Raw genomic sequence first — 15,583 nt, forward strand, 5'->3', positions numbered from 1 at the left:
ACTGCCTGCAGCGGCCTGATGCTGAGCAGCCAGGGTCCAGCCCAGTGGCTGAAGGAGCGATGAGAGGAGCTGAGCATGCGGGTGGCTCCAAGGAGGAGCGTGGTGAGTCGAGGTCAACACCACAAGCTCTCCCTGAACCATTTCGTGGTGTGGGGCCATCAGGTGAACTGATGAGCCCCCAGGCACAGCAGTCCAGATTAGACCCCCACACGCAAAGTTCCTGGTAAGTGGTTTCAACATCAATAACTACAAGTCTCCTTTGCAGTGGCGGTGTGGGGCTCTGGACAGCAGACACGGGCCTTGGAGCATGCCTGAGAGGCAGGGGGATGCTCCTGAGCTTTGGATAAAGAAATTATCCAGAATATTGTGTAGCAGCGAGAGGGAACAACAGCCATGCAAAGCAATGTGGATGAATCTTGAAAACACATCGCAGTTTCCCCCCCAAACCCCAGAAAACTGTATCTAGCACAATATAGAACTCGCAGCAATCCTAAATGTATTGTTTCAACAGCCAACATTACTAAGAATTGCCAGCATGTGGTGGTGAGCAGGAGTAGGAAAGCTTTGATATGGTTTTATTACTGTTTTTAAATTCTCCACAACTGATGATATAGCCTCTTTTGGCCTATACCCACCCCCTTTGGTAAACACTGTGTTTAATATATAAATACATACTTGCACAGAACTGTTTTTTAAAAGCAGTGGAACGATAAACATCAAATTCAGGACAAATTACCTGGGGGCAGGTGAGTGGGCCAGAGACAGGAGAGGTCTGAGTTCTGGGGGGATTCCTGGGCTTGCTCACTGGGCTGGTTTTCCCCTTTGCCCCCATGCCCGACACGGTGCCCAGGTGCCCACCCCACACACCACACTGTTGCTCCCTCTGGTCAGTGGGAGGTACCACCAGGAGCCAGGTAGCGGAAAGGGGGAGGGCGGCCAGGTACCATCACTTCCCCCTCCCCGCCAGGGCCACTGAGTTGGAGTCCACTCACTCCACCCCATGGGTCTCTCTCCTCACCCACCCACCCTTTGGGAATCATCTCTTAATCAAAGCCCATCAATTAAGCCCTTTGAGAATTTTATCCATGTCCTGCCCTATAGAAACAATTGTGTAAAACTTATATGCTTTCTAATTCACATTAAGTAATTGACATACATAAGTCATTTCTAATTTACATACATGCAAGTTTTAATATGTATCAAACTTAAAAATTGTTTGAAAAGTTTGAAAAGTACCTGGGCTTCCGAGCTGGCCGTTGACACCACCATCGTGGGCTCTGCGAGAGGAGAGAACAGGCAGTCAAGACATGCCTCCCACCCCCAGAACATACAGTGCACCCCCAAACCCTCCATGGGAACCCCAGGAAGTTTACCACAGGCCAAGCCACTGACCATTGTGACTGATGCCTACAAGGCCCAGCTCCGGGCTGGAAGACCAGGAGAGCAATGCAGCCCCTGCCCACCTCACACAGCAATTGTCAACTGAGTTCGCCCCCTGCCTACCCACCGCCCCAAAGCGTGGCTGGAGGCAACAATGGGGAAAGAGCGAAGAGGAGAAGTGAGAAGGCAGGAGCTGGGTTAGGTCCCCATGCGGGACCTCAGGGCCTGAAACGCATGGTGTGAAGATCCCAAGCACGCCCGAACCACAGCAGTCAGAGGGAGGCACACACTTTGCTCCGGGCTCCCAGCAGCTGAGCTGGGGAAGCCTGCATAGGCTGCAGCACCTCTGTCAGAGCCCGGGCCCCCAGCCAGTGCCCAGGTGTACTTATTACGTTTACTGTTAAACATGGCACTGAGTTAGTATGTGGGCAAGTGGCCACTCGTATGCCCACATGCAACCTGGGAAGAAGGTACTTCTGGAACCCCTTCCACAGATGAGGAAATGGAAGGCCAGAGGGGTGAATTTGTTTGCCCCAAGGTGCCACTGCTAGTAAGTGGTGGTGCCAGGGGACCCCAGAATCTGGGCTCCAGCCGTGCCCAGAGCCTCCCAGGGCTTCCAAAGATGCCAGACTGGATGAGATGCGAAAACCCGGCACTCCTACAGACCTTCCTTGAGCTCAGTGTGCAGGAGAACTGTTTAGCATGTGAGCTGCAGCTGCCTTAAATTCTTTCTGGAATGAGGTGGCATATGAAAACACAACCATGAAATTCCCTGCTAAATGAACCTGCTAACTACGCAAATATTTTCAAAATGCCATCAAGCTCCAGGAAGATTGCCAAAGATAAAGGGATGTGCATTGGACTGGATGCACAGTCCAGTCCAAAGTCATGGGAAACAGTGCCCCCAGCACCAGCGAGTTAATAAAAAAGTGAGCAGCCAACCACACACTGGGGCCTGTGTTGGGTGAAAGTCTGTGGCCGGGACTGGGTGGGGGCGATGGGAGGTGGAAAACAGACTCAGAAAAGGTGCCTCCTGGAAGAGACCCATGCCCTGAGTTGTCCTGAAGATGGGGGCCAGCCAGCCTTCAGTGTGCCCCCCAGTCCTCGGGCCAGCTGGACGCTTTCTGGTTGGAATAATGGTAATGCTTTCGTCCCTGGCTCAAACAGTCCATATGTTAACAAAAGTAAGTGTTCATGAACCTAATAGTACAGCAAGTTGCAGGCACTTGGGGCGTCTCTGGGTTTTGGTGATCAGGCTGCCCCTCAGTGAGGTTTTGGGCAGATGAAGTCTGTGCCCAGCTCTTTGCTACAAAACTAACAAATGACTTACCATGGCTTCAATCTGCCCAGCCACCGCCAGCAGGTTGGTGCCCTGACTCCCTCTTTACAGATGAGGAAACTGAGGCTCAGGCAGATTGAGGAATTTACCCAAGACAGGGATCCCCACACAAAGCACTGCCAGACCCCAAAGTGTGCCCTCCAAACCAACCTCCCCCCAGCCCAGGTGTAACTGAGTGGAGCTACCGTAACTTTGTTACCAATGTGGTCACACGGCATTGTGCAAAGTACCTTCTGCTTATTTAAAAAATTATCTCGGGGAGAGCAGAGAGACCAGACAGAGGCAGATGGTGGCAGCTAGGAGTGAGGGATTGGGCCACACTGAGCTGGCGCTCGGATGAGGACCCCTAAAGGACCCCTGGGTCCCCTCCAGTCAGTGCTTCTCTCTCTGCAGGGAGCACATCCAAGCCAAGATGTAGTAGAAAAGGGAAGCCTGTCTGGTTTCTTCTGTATAAAATAACAGATGGGGAGAAATAAGAAGCTACGGTGTTTTCTTTCACATGACCCTGTGTCATAGCCGTAAAAGACGACAGGTGTTATTTGGAGAGAAGTCTGTGGGGACGTTGCAGCCTGGAGTTCCCCCAGCAGCTTCAAGAAAGAGCTTGCACCTGCCCAGCAGGTGAGTGGTGGGAGGAGGCTACCTGGCTGCTTCAGCCCCCATCTGCCTTGGGGTGGGGGCGTAAGGAGCACCTTTCAGGCCACATTCCTACCCACCTGTGCCACCTGCGCTCATTCCTCTCTGACCTTGTTTCCTCACCTGCAGACGGAGATGACACCTGCCCAGCCTAACACAATGACAAGTGAGGTAGCGAGTGCTGACACTTCCTAGGGCACGGTGCCCTGAAAGGACGTGGTGATGACAGGGGTTGTACCAGCAGGACCTCCTGGCCAGGCTTGGCCTGCGGGCATCCTGCACGTGACTCTTTAGGGGCGGGGCAGGGAATGGCCAAGGAGGAGCCCATCACTCCCTTGTCCAGCCCCCCGAAGATGGAGACCCCACACATCTGGGGAGGCTGGCCACAGCACGGGCCACACTGGGCTCCCCCAGGGGTCTTACTAGAGTGAAGGACAAGAGTGGAGTGGCCTTTCAAGCCCAGGAGATTTCTGCCTTCCACCTCTCAGGCTGGAGTGATGAGGTGCAGGCATGGGGCCAGACCGTGGGGGGAGGAGGAGCAGGCCAAGGCCTGTGCGGGCGGGGGGACGGGCCCCATCAGTGCTGGTTGGAGATGGCGACCTGCAGCATCTCGGAATTGCACCCACTCGCCTCCTGACAGCAGGAGGCACGACACATCCGGCTACTCACTGTCATATCCTTCCAAACAGCGAAACACTGCCCACACCTAAAAGTCCATTGAAGACACACGGAGATGTCCACACAAGGGACACTGGACAAGCACTGAGAAGAAGGAAGTATCCTTTGTAATGAGATGAGCTGAGCCCCTAGTAAGGGAATAGCTGAGGGCAGACCCCCGAGTTTAGAGGATATGTACACGACGCCTTCCGCTACCATGATGAGGCTGCCAGGGGACCCTGTAACGTGCCTGTCACACTTTCTGAATCTGGAGCATGTGATACTCCGTGGAGTCAAGAAACTAACTTGTGTGCGTGTGTGAGCAAGCAAAAGGGCAGCATCCCATCCTCACTCACCGCTCAGAGAGCAGGAGCCATGGTCGGCGGTGAGAACAGTTTGGAGTCAGACAACCTGTGTGACTTAGAGCAACTCACGGACTTTCTCTGAGCCCTTCAGAACCCTCTGGAAAGGCAGGCTGTCACCCACCTTACTGGTTACTGTAAAGATTAAACAAAACACTCCTAAGCATCCGGTGCCTAGTAAGTTATCAGTAAATGCTTATTCCATCATCAAGAAACACATTTTATAATTAGAATTACACAATGCCCTAGGCTGAGCGCTGATGTCTAGAAATGAGCTGGTGACCGCAGGGATGGAGAACGCCCGCTCGAAACCACGGAAGGTGTGTGTTTGTTTAGCAAATGCAGAGAGCTCTCTGGGTCACAGGCACCGGTGTTTGTGGTGTGCCTGCCTGCTTTGCTACAAAGTCACACATCACCCACGGGCTGTGGTTTCCTCCCCTGCAAGTGAGAACCCCAGACACCAGGGCTGCAGTGATCCCAGCGGGGACCCTCCCGGGGAGCTGTGTGTTGGCCAGAGCCGCCCTCACCCCCAGTAACAAATGCCGTTAATGTCTGCACCTTCACGATGTTCTGGTGCCTCCACCCCCTGCAGTGTGTTCTGGGACAACTGCAGGGACACCCCACTGGTGGTCCCCCCATCAGGCAGCAGCCCTAAAAGCGAGGCGTTACATTGCACCTGAGGGTCCTTCCCCTGGCGTGACGCTCCCTGAAGCTCCCCCAGTGCTTCTCGGGGACATCTTATTTAGTCCTTCTGTTGTCCAGTGCAGCCCGCAGAGGGTGAGGAACCTGCCTGAGGGTCAACCCCCGGCTGGCATGGCTCTCCAGACTATGGTTTGTCCCCCTCTGACATTTGAGTCATCTGGCTGGCACTGGAGGTGTTCCAGCAGGAGTGGGGGGACCCCTTCTGAAAGTGTGGCCCCAGGAATCCACATACAGTAGCCCAGCGGTCCCAGAGTGGGCCCTGGGACGAGCATCATTGGGAACTAGCCAGAAATGCATATTCTCAGGCCCACCCCAGAAATGGGTGCAATCAGACACTCTGGGTGGGGCCCAATGATCTGTTTATCTATGTTTAACATGCCCACCAGTGGACTCACGTGTGGTAATGCCCCCATAAAGCGTAGGGTGGAAGTACAATTCCAGAACCCATGTTCTACGATGGCTGCTGATGGTGGAATCCAGGTGGGAGGACCAGTGTCCATTCTACCCGTGATATTTCCCCTCTGTGGTTGGCAGAACACTGGCCCCCAACCTGTCCATGTTCAAATCGTAGGACCTGTGGACACGTTACACTGCAAGGGGACTTGGGGTAGCAGGTGAAGTGAGGCTTATGGCAAAGACGTTATCTTGGATTTCTGACCTTCGACTGTAAGAGAATAAATCTGTGTTGTTTTAAGTAGTAAACTTTGTAAGTTGTGACCACAGTCAAAGGACACTCTTACACCCTGCTTTCAAGGACCTCCGCCCTCTCTCTCTCTCTCCAGTCCCTGGAGAGAGGCTGCCAGGCCAATGCCCTTGAGAGGACACACGTTGTGACTGAATAGACAGGGATGCAGACAGGAAGAGAGCGAGGGGCACGGCCCCATGTGCCCTGGACTCAGCACAAGCTGATTTGCATAATTACCGGCACGCCACGTCAGGCAGCCTTCTGGCTTGAGTGGGGCCTTATCTGGAGGCCAAACTCCCTCTGAGGAGTCCGACAGGATCAGAGCGAAACCCAGTGTCTTCCTGCGGTTGATACTCACTGGCATATTTGCTTAAATAGCCACATCCCTGGACCAGACCAACCAGTGCCAGCCACAGTGCTCCCTTTGTGAGGCGACTCATATACTTGTGGGTGAAGATCTGGAGTTGGGAAGGGTGGGGCTGCATCCCCGCGAGCCAAGTCTCAAGGTGCACAGGGACCTCCAGGACCCCTTCGCAAGGGTCGGGGCCTCTCCAAAGCGCACAGCACAGAACTTGCCGTGGCAGGGCCGGCAGGTGGGCCCGCTGAGGCAGCCACATGGCTTGCCAGGGACTGCCTTCCTGTGAGGTAATCCTTGCTCAGAGGTGACACTAAGTGGGGAGTGCTATCTGCAAACACACCCAGCTCAGTCACACCCAGGCGCCCTGCCCAGCACCTGCACCCTCCCCCGCACACAGCGGTAGCCGGGCACCCTCACCACCCGGCCTGCCTGCCCTGGGGCACCTTCAGCCCCGCCCCACTCCAATTTCCCGAAGGGGAGTTCCGGGTATTCTGCAGGTGGAAGACATTTTACATCATCAGGAAATGTGACAGGGACCAGCACCCCCCTCTTCAGATCGGGGAACTGCAAGTGCACAGGGGTTAGGGCGTGGTGAGGAGAGCCACCGGTGACAGCCAGTGTTTCCCTGCACCAGGAGTGTCCCAAGGCTGCACAGACATCGACGCAGCCTCTGAGGCAGCTGCCACCGGCCCTCCCATTCCAGAGAATTAAACTGAGGCACGCACGGTGTAAGGAACTTACAAAGCCAGGCAGGAGGTTGGGTCCGGGGCTGGAGCCCCCACCTCCCCACTGGGTGACAGGTGGACCTCAGTATTCTCAGCTGTAGAAGGGGATCATAACAGTGCCCCCAGAGCGCTGTCCTGAGGGCACCCTGCAGGTGCCAGCCGCTGTCACTGTGGGTAGTAAAGTGCCCACCCATCCTGGGGCAGCCCTGCTTCATCTCCACACATCTGGACTGGGCAACCTTCCAGGCCCGACGGTGGGACACCCATGTGAGGGGACCCTGGCCGCCAGAGGAGGTTCAAGGGGAGGGAGGCTCCAAGCAGGAGTCACTTCCTCAGCAGGACGGGGAAACCATCGCTGGACAATGCCACTCAACGCTCACCGTGTGGTCACCGTTTGGATAAATGACCACACAGAGGCAAGCTACAGAGACAGTCCCGGGGGCGGCCGGACGGCTCAGTTGGTTAGAGCGCAAGCTCTGAACAACAGGGCTGCTGGTTCGATTCCCACATGGGCCAGTGAGCTGCGCCCTCCACAACTAGATTGAAGACAATGAGCTGCCAGAGGGGCAGATGGATGGCTCAGCTGGTTACAGCACGAGCTCTCAACAACAAGGTTGCGGGTTCTATTCCCGCATGGGATGGTGGGCTGCGCCCCCCGCAACTAAGACTGGAAACGGCGACTGGGCTTGGAGCTGAGCTGCGCCCTCCACAGCTAGATTGAAGGATAAGACTTGGAGCTGATGGGCCCTGGAGAAACACACTGTCCCCCAATATTCCCCAATAAAAATTAAAAAAAAAAAGAGACAGTCCCTGGTCACAGGAAGGCACTTGCCAAGTCCTGTTTTAATGCCCCATTCCACAGGACACACAGGGCTTCCTGGAACACCAGGGGTCCAGACATTCCTCAGTGGCCATAGATTTTCCTGCAGCTGTTGGGGAGGGGAACCCTGGACCAGGACACAGACGAGTGAGCGTCTACAGTAGGGACAGACGGCTCCTGTACATACGCAGTGATGGTGCAGAAACAACGGCGGTGGTGGTGGTGGCACCTGTGTGTGTGCACGTGTCTGTCTGCTGTGTGTTTACGTGTTTATGCCTGTGTGCATGTACACATTTGTGCATGTGTGTGTGTGCACACGTGATTCCTGGGCCCAGGTTGGATGTGGGCTCCCTACTGACGTTCCCTCACTAGTCCTCACCCTTCCCCAGGCACATGCCACCATCACCTCAGGCCAGAATGGGGGCAGCGGTGACACACCAGAGCCTGCTCTTCAGCACGGCTATTCCTCTAGCCATTGGGCTGGAGGTAAGGAGGTGGAAAGAGAATTCCAGGTCCCACGGAGTTCATGGCACAGGGACGTCACAGTGCTATGCAGGACAGACAGAGTTGTTTCTGAATGTGGAACTCAGGGCTGCACAGTGAGGAGACTGGGAAAGCCCCATGTCCATGCAGCGGGGGCTGCAGCGGGCCTTTAGGCTAGACCGTGCAGTGCTTCAAGAGCCTGGAGGTCAGCCGGCCTCAGAACCAGACAGGAGGGGCCTGGAGGGACAGCTGTGACCTAGTGACAGACAGGTCCTATGAGGCACCGGAGAGTGGGCCCGTGAAAAGTTTGTGCATCAAAACTGACTAAAAAAACAATCAGAAAAGTAGGGCGGTGTGTACATTAGCATAAGCAGAATGGAGAAGGTGGGAGGCGAAGGGAAAAGAGACGCTGGGATAGGCACACTCTTATCTACACCTGCTTCCAGCTTCCAGCCTCTGTTGCCAGTGGTGGTTTTCTTGGTGGAGAGCCCAGTGCTTGGAGGAAAGTGTTCCACCAGCAGATGTAGGTTCCCCCTCCACCCAGTCAAGTGTAGCTTTGGGGCTGAAGTGCCCTGTGGGGTCATCAGGGGGACAGACTGAAAGTATCCCAGGGTCACCCAGTCACTGCAGAGCTGCATTTAATGAGCGTGGCCTCAGGCGATGGCTCAGCTCACCACTGCGGTGACGCCTGACGGGTTTCCTGCTAGGTCATAAAAAGGAGCCCTTCCTTCAGCAGCAAGTGGTTCAAGAATTGCCTGGTAAAAATAAGTTCACATGTTAACGTGTTTTCCCACTTAAAAAAGGGGGCTTCCAAGCAGCGATGACAAGGTCTTCAGACTAAAGATTATTCTCATCAGCTTTTCCCATGTCAGCTTTCCGCACAAAGCTGGAAGGAGGACTTGTTCCCACATGCATGCTGAGGTACCATTATCACTTCAAGTATGGTTTCGTTTTGTTGTTGATTTCTTCAAAGTTATTTTAAACATTCACTTATACTGAGAGCCCATCTGGATGTTTTTCTGATTGCTGTTTACAGCAGGAAATAAACAGGCCTCATTCAGTGAATTCATTAGTCATCACTCAGGCCCCAGAGAATTCTGGGTTAGGCGTCTTTGGCAGACACGTGGTCTAAAGTTCCAGCAGATTCATGAAAGGTCAACAAGGACAGGAAAGAAAGTTCAGGTAATCCATTTTCCTTAATCTTGAAAGAGGCAGCAAGTTGTAAACCTCGTCCACCTTTGCGACACATTTATGGACAGGAAGCAACGATCGTATAGTATCAAATGGAAAATGGAATTGGGCTCTTTCATGTCACAGGGTGGCACCTCCCCATAAAAGTCAACACAGGGTGGCGACCCGTGAGCTTTGAACCCAGCCTGGATTTCCAGTGGAGCTGTGAGCATGGAGACAGCAGGAAGTGCTGTTGGGTCTGCAATGACCAGGAAGGAGGGGCTGAACCGTCCCTGGGGGCTGGAGAGATGGAGAGCACCCACCACCCCTGAGGACAGTCCTCTTGGGACAACAGTTCAGAGAGTACAAATAAGAAACATAGTGTGACAACCACAGTTAGGGGGTTGCTGGGTGCATCTCAGTTCTAAGCAGCTGCGTGATTGGTGGCAAACCACTGACCACTCTGTGCCTCAGTTTCCCCATCTTTGAATCCGAGGGTCAGACCAGCCCTGTCCTGTACTGCGGTGCCAGGAGCCGGAGCCCAGGCTATACAGTATTATCTCCGGGGATGGGGAGGGCCACAGGGATGGTCTTTTAATAAGGAAAAGACAGTTTCAGGAGAAAAGGTCTTTGTCAATATGCAGACTGCAGGGCCACACAGGGCAGACAAGGCCATCACTGCGCGCTGGCTCCAAACCCTGCCACTCTCTGTGACTTTGGGTAAGCCTGAGCCTCAGCTTACTACTGGAGTGCCAGCTCTTGTATCTTCCCCCAAATATATTGGTGCTTTTTGTGCAAAATGCAGCAACTCGCAAGTGTCCCATGGCAGAGGTGTTGAGGCGGGTGGGAACAGGGCACAGGGATGAGAAGGAGAGATTTGGTGATGGTTTCTGGGCAGTGTCCAGCAGACCCCTCCTTGTTCCCAGAGCAGCTGTCTCCCCCCCTCCCCGTCCAGCTTTGCCCTGGTTCTGCCCGGCCCTCCCTGACGCCTGCCATGAGGATTTCTGCAAACCCACAGCTCTGGGCTGGAGCGAGTCCAGCCCTCATCTGCACACACAGCGGGCCTTTGTGTTTCCCCACAGGGTATCAGCTTTGGGGTAATATCATCATATGCTTCATACCAGCACTCTGGTTCTCCAGGAAAAAAAGAACTTTTTTTGGAAGAAAGAAGCTGAAAATCACCTAAACTCACTATCCTGAATAGACTTCAAATACCTTTCAAGGGCTTAATTGATGATTAGTATTGATGATTAAGGGCAGAGAAACTATGCAAATAGTCCCCCAAGTTGTACACATTCTCCTTGCTCTCCATTAAACCCAGTACATTGGTGGCCATTCAGCAGGGATTCCAGAGACACGCAGCCCCTCCTCCCACCCTCTTATCCCGGAAAGAGCCCAAGGGGGACTTTTGTTCCTCTCCTGCCTAAGGCACCAGCCTTGCAGTTACCAGTGAAGGATTCCACACCACGAGTCACTGGGTGGAAATGGCTGCAGACCCCCAGAACAGGACGACCTGGCCCCAGGTGGGGAGAACAGGGGATGGGAGACCCAGAATCCAGTCTCCCCACCCAAGGTCCTTAGCCATCAAGCCAAAGTCCCTCTCGGCTGAGGTAAACATGCCCAACCGCAGGCAGCCAACCCAAAGCAGCTGGCCCTGATGTTAAAAGATGGGTTCCAGGTTGGCGTGGGGATCCAGGAAAGGAGGGGGTATCCCAGATTGGAGGAAGAGGGCTTCCAGGTAGAGAGAGGGAAGGATGGAGAGGAGCAGGGGACTTCCAGGCATAGCAGAGGGGGGGAGGGAGAGGTCAGGCGAGCGAAGGAGGTCTGAGTCCCAGTAGAGAGTTGGGGGTAGGGCTCCCAATCCAGAAAAGGGCAGAGAAAGGCCTTCCGCTCCCGCTCAGAGAGAAGGTGGAGGGGGCTCCTAACCAGCAGAGGGAGGGTGCGGAAGGGGGCGCCAGGTCCAACATTGAGAGGATGTGGAAGGGCGGGGCTCGCCTCCAGCAGAGGAGGAGGGAGGGGTCGCAGCCCCTTCTCGGCACCCCTGCCGGCCCAGCCGCTCGGCGCTCTTCCCCCACCCTCCCCACCAGCCCCGCGCGCCGCACGGGAGCGCCCGGCCACACCCCCACCGGCCTCACCTGCGGCGCCGGGCTCCAGCCGCGCGCTGACCGAGCCGTCCCTGCGCAGGAGGATGTCCGCCGTGTCCCGGATGCGCCGCCGGCCGCCCGGCGCGCCCCGCAGCCCGCGGCAGCCCTGGAAGCACACGGCCCACGCCTGCTCCTCGTTGATGGGCTGCTCGTACGCCTTCAGCACCTCCTCCAGGGACAGCTCCCACTGCTCCGGCTGGCCCGCGCCCGCCGCCCGCGCCCCGGCCGCCGCGTCGCCACTGGAGCTGCCGGCCCGGGCCATGGCCGCCCCATCATCGCCTCCTGCGCGCCGGGCCGGTTTCCATAACAGCCGCGCCAGGGCAGCCGACGCACCCGCTGAGCGCGGGGGGCGGATCCCGCGCCTCTGGCCGCTGCTTTGTCATCCTCGGCGGCCCCGCCCCGCGCGCGAGGCGCAGGTGAGGGCGGGCGAGGGAGAGGCCTGGCTGTAGGGGGTGGCGCAGAGCCCGGCCTGGGAAAGGTGGTCGGGGGGGGGGGGTGAGGGGGGGCAGGGCCGGGAAGAGCGGGGCCCGAGGGTGCAGGGCTGGGAGAGGCGGGGGGCGCAGGGCCGGGCCAGAGAGTGGGTGAGGAAGTGGGGGAGAGCCGTGGGGCGCAGAGCCAGGCCGAGGGGTGGCCTGCATCCCAGGGAGGCTCTCCCCACCCCCGCGCTCCTGGCAAACCCAGACGGCAGGCGCCCACGCCCGACTCTCGCGCTCGTATTTAGGCCGACATCCAGCCCCAAACAGTGCAGTGACTCCGGGGCCTCGGGCACGTCTGACGCTGGAACGCAGGAGGGAGCCAGGAGGACTGTGAATCATCACCTCCACCCCCTGCACACACACACTCACACACGCAGGCTTTACAATGGTGGAGGAGCGCACGATGCCCTCAGTGGCCTCTGTGGAGGGCAGGCTGGCAAGGTGAGCTCAGGAGGTTACTATAGGGTGATGACAGCGAGGGAGACCTGACAGGTATGAAGCAAGCACTTAATAAATGACCCTATGACCTTTTGCAGCAGGAGACTTGTCGGTTTTAAATGCTCTGGTGTCTCCAGGAAAAATAAACGGGCTGTTCACCAATGGGAGAGCGGCATTCCCCTTTGAACGTGTCTGTGCTACCATTCATGGCCAGCTCACTCCCTCCAGGGGAGGGGTGGCACTTGCGCACCCAGGTAGCTTACTCTGGCTAATCCGAAGACCTCTTCAGCCAGAGTTGTACACGGTCAGAATAACAGAGCCAAATGCAACTGGAGAATAAACAGCACTAAGGCAATGGGTCCCAAGCCTGGATCCCCTGGGGAGATGGCAGAATGCAGGTTCCTGGAGATTCCCCAGCTGCAGAGTCTGTACCTGGTGTGAGGTGGAACTTGGGAGCCCAGAGTTCCCTGGTGGTTCTGAGCAGCCCAGTGTAGGAGCCACAGCAATGGGCAATTTCATCTTTGAAGGAGAAGAGGTGGGGACGGGGAAGGCTCTCATCTGGTGCCCTAGTGCCAGGTAATCCCATCTGGAAGTTGAATCTTCAAACAAAGGGAGTTTGATGAAGACAGATTGTGCCAAAAGTTTCTAAACTCAGTAGCGGGGCAACTTTCAGTTCTCCAAGCGAAAATTGGACATGGGGGCAGGTGGGAGATACGCTATGTCCTGCCTAGCCTTTGCGCGTGCATGACTATCGGTAAAAGTCAGAAACTTCAGGTCTGCCTGACAGCAGTGCAGTTAAGAACCCTTCAGTGAGGACTCCCACACACGCACGCACAAGCCAACCGCTGCAGTGTTAAGGACAGTCCCTCCTGACTCTGATGACACAATGCCAGGTGTGTTTGACCCGGGGAACTGTCCCCCACACACACACAGCCACACGGTGAGCTTGTTTCTGCTGGGCCCACAGACAGGTGGTTTCTGCTCTCAGACTCCATGGGATAGACTTCCATTTTCAACACCTGTGGTTGAGATGGCGTTGCTCCCACCGCAGCCAGCCACCCTCCCCCTCCTGGGTGTGCGGTGCAGTGAGTGGGCAGCGTAGAAGGTGCAATCACCCTAATTAGAAGCTGGTTGGGTCATAGCAAGAAGTTCCTTCCCTGTTCTTCAAAGGCCTTCAACTTTCCCCACCTCAGCACGTGGTTTCAGGATCTCATTTGATGAGCAGGGGGCCTTGGTAAGGACCTAGTGACAATTCACACTTGGCTGGCCCAGTGGCCCTTGGCCTGTGGAAGGGTACAATACCCTCTCTGATATGGCATTGATCTTTTTTTTAGGGATCCCTGGGCACTTTCCAAGACACCAGCCAGCAAGATTTTGAACACTGGGGTTCTATTAAAAGTTTTAAAAAATGAGGTTTTACTTATCTCTTCGTATCCCCTATTGCATTGCCCTGAGGTGGACAAGATCACAGCCCTGTGATCTTGGGTATTGTACCCTTATACACATTTGTCCCCCTAGCCATGACCAAAATGAGGAAGCAGAAGCGTCGGTCGGCTCTATAGATGCTCCTAGAAACCATCACTTTTTTTCCCTCTCAGGTCATTTACCGCTACATCCCCTCCCAAAGGAACGACATGACACCTAGAAATGGACCTAAGGTGGAAAGTAAGCCCGATATGGCCCAAGGCTGGCGGTGGTAGGGAGAGGGGTTTCAACCTTGTAGACTGGGAGCCCCAGAGTGGCTTTTAAGCCAGGCATCAGAAAGGAAGGAGGACTGCACTGGAAGAGAAAACTGTTCAAATTGGCCCATGGCTCTCGCAACTAGATGCAGCTGGGTTCTGACTGGTTGGTGGGAGCTCTGCGCAGTGCTAAGCTGCACCCAGCAGGCAGCTGGGGTTAGGCCCCAAAGCATGGCTTCTAATTAAAAAGTGTTCTCAATACTTTGAATCAGACTGAGGGCTCTACCATAAGGGATTCATGTGGGTAAAATGATTGTGGGGACAGAGCCCCAAAGAGCAGTTTCCAGGCTCTTGGCCTCACGTGGAAGGGTGCTGGCTCGGGTAGTAAATGGCCATCGACTGTGATCAAATGGCCATCAGCTGTGGCTAGTTGGCCGTCAGCTGTAACCAGTGAGCCATTGGGCACTAGTATAGCTGCCGTGGCTAGGCTAGCAAAGAATGGGGGCTAGCAAGAAGATGGTGGCTGAGCCTGCAAGTGGCGCAGTGAGGGTTGAGAATTGTGTGGTTCCTGCTTCCTGTGTCTCCAACCCAGCCACCAGCGAGAGTATAGCGATGTGACTCCCCTACCTATGGCTCCGTGGGTGTTCCTTTTTGGCCTCACCATGTCCTACGTTCTTATGTGGGGAGCGGGAGCAGAGACCCCGCAGGACGCCCCACATGACAATGATAGTTGTCTGGGGCGCACACCAAGGCAGGAGCACATCCCAGCTGCTCCTAGTGTGAGCACTGCATATGGTGCCTGGTCGGGATGGGAGATGGGGTGTATCCCTGTGGAAAATGGCACTCAGGCTAAAATATTTAGCTATTTGTCCACAGATGGGCAACACAACATCAGAATCAGAGAAATGTTAGTACTTCCATAACTTGAACTTGCCACTTGGATTTTAGAAACAGTGTATTTCCGGCTGCTAAAAAAGCATGGTAGAATCGATCGAGGTCAATCATTAACTTGGAAAGCTCTGGGGCAAGGTCATTTCCACGGTTGTGGGATCACCTGTGGCTGAGTCCTAAAAACATGTTCTTTATACTTCATTTCCAATAGATTAGGGAGTGCCAGGGGCAGGATGTGATCTGTCATTGTGGGCTGTGCTTGGGGACAGGATAGAGACATTTAGTGCCATGACAATGTGCATGTGCGTGGACCTGCAGACTCGCTGTGTCCAGTTCTCACGCAAAGACACTCCCCAGGGTTCATCTCGTGTGCGCTGTGCACTCACACACGTGTGCTGAGTGCTGGGCACTGATGTCTTCAGTGAAAAGCCACCCAGGTGCTCCCTTGGAGAAACAGCACAGGGGAGGGAACACCTTCTCTTCAGGTGGCTGAGGGCTAGAGGAGCGCGCTGTGTAAAAACAACCACTGGTTAGTTGTTTTTCCCCTGCCCAGTGTTTGGTGCTTCGAGGGAGTTGTGATCTTGTCCACAGCAGGGCAATGCAATCGGGCGCAGGTGGCTCATGCCTGCAGTTGGCCATCT

General features: G+C 55.3%; 1 protein-coding gene across 2 annotated transcripts in view; it reads right to left on the minus strand.

The window, feature by feature from the left end:
• The window catches only part of SPIRE2 (spire type actin nucleation factor 2), a 31,254-nt gene extending 19,337 nt beyond the window's left edge, over positions 1 to 11,917 (minus strand). The window contains exons 1-2 of one of the 2 annotated variants that reach the window (XM_033127221.1): positions 11,450 to 11,917; positions 1,237 to 1,277 (exon numbers count right to left, since the gene is read on the minus strand). In XM_033127221.1, the coding sequence (XP_032983112.1) occupies positions 1,237 to 1,277; positions 11,450 to 11,720 (312 nt within the window). In that variant the 5' untranslated portion in view covers positions 11,721 to 11,917. Of the gene's footprint in view, positions 1 to 1,236; positions 1,278 to 11,449 lie in introns of those variants that run through there. The other variant, XM_033127220.1, reaches the window with a different exon arrangement.
• Positions 11,918 to 15,583: the final 3,666 nt, after the last annotated feature.

The sequence above is a fragment of the Rhinolophus ferrumequinum genome, chromosome 15 (assembly GCF_004115265.2).
Source record: "Rhinolophus ferrumequinum isolate MPI-CBG mRhiFer1 chromosome 15, mRhiFer1_v1.p, whole genome shotgun sequence".
Lineage (NCBI taxonomy): Eukaryota > Metazoa > Chordata > Mammalia > Chiroptera > Rhinolophidae > Rhinolophus > Rhinolophus ferrumequinum.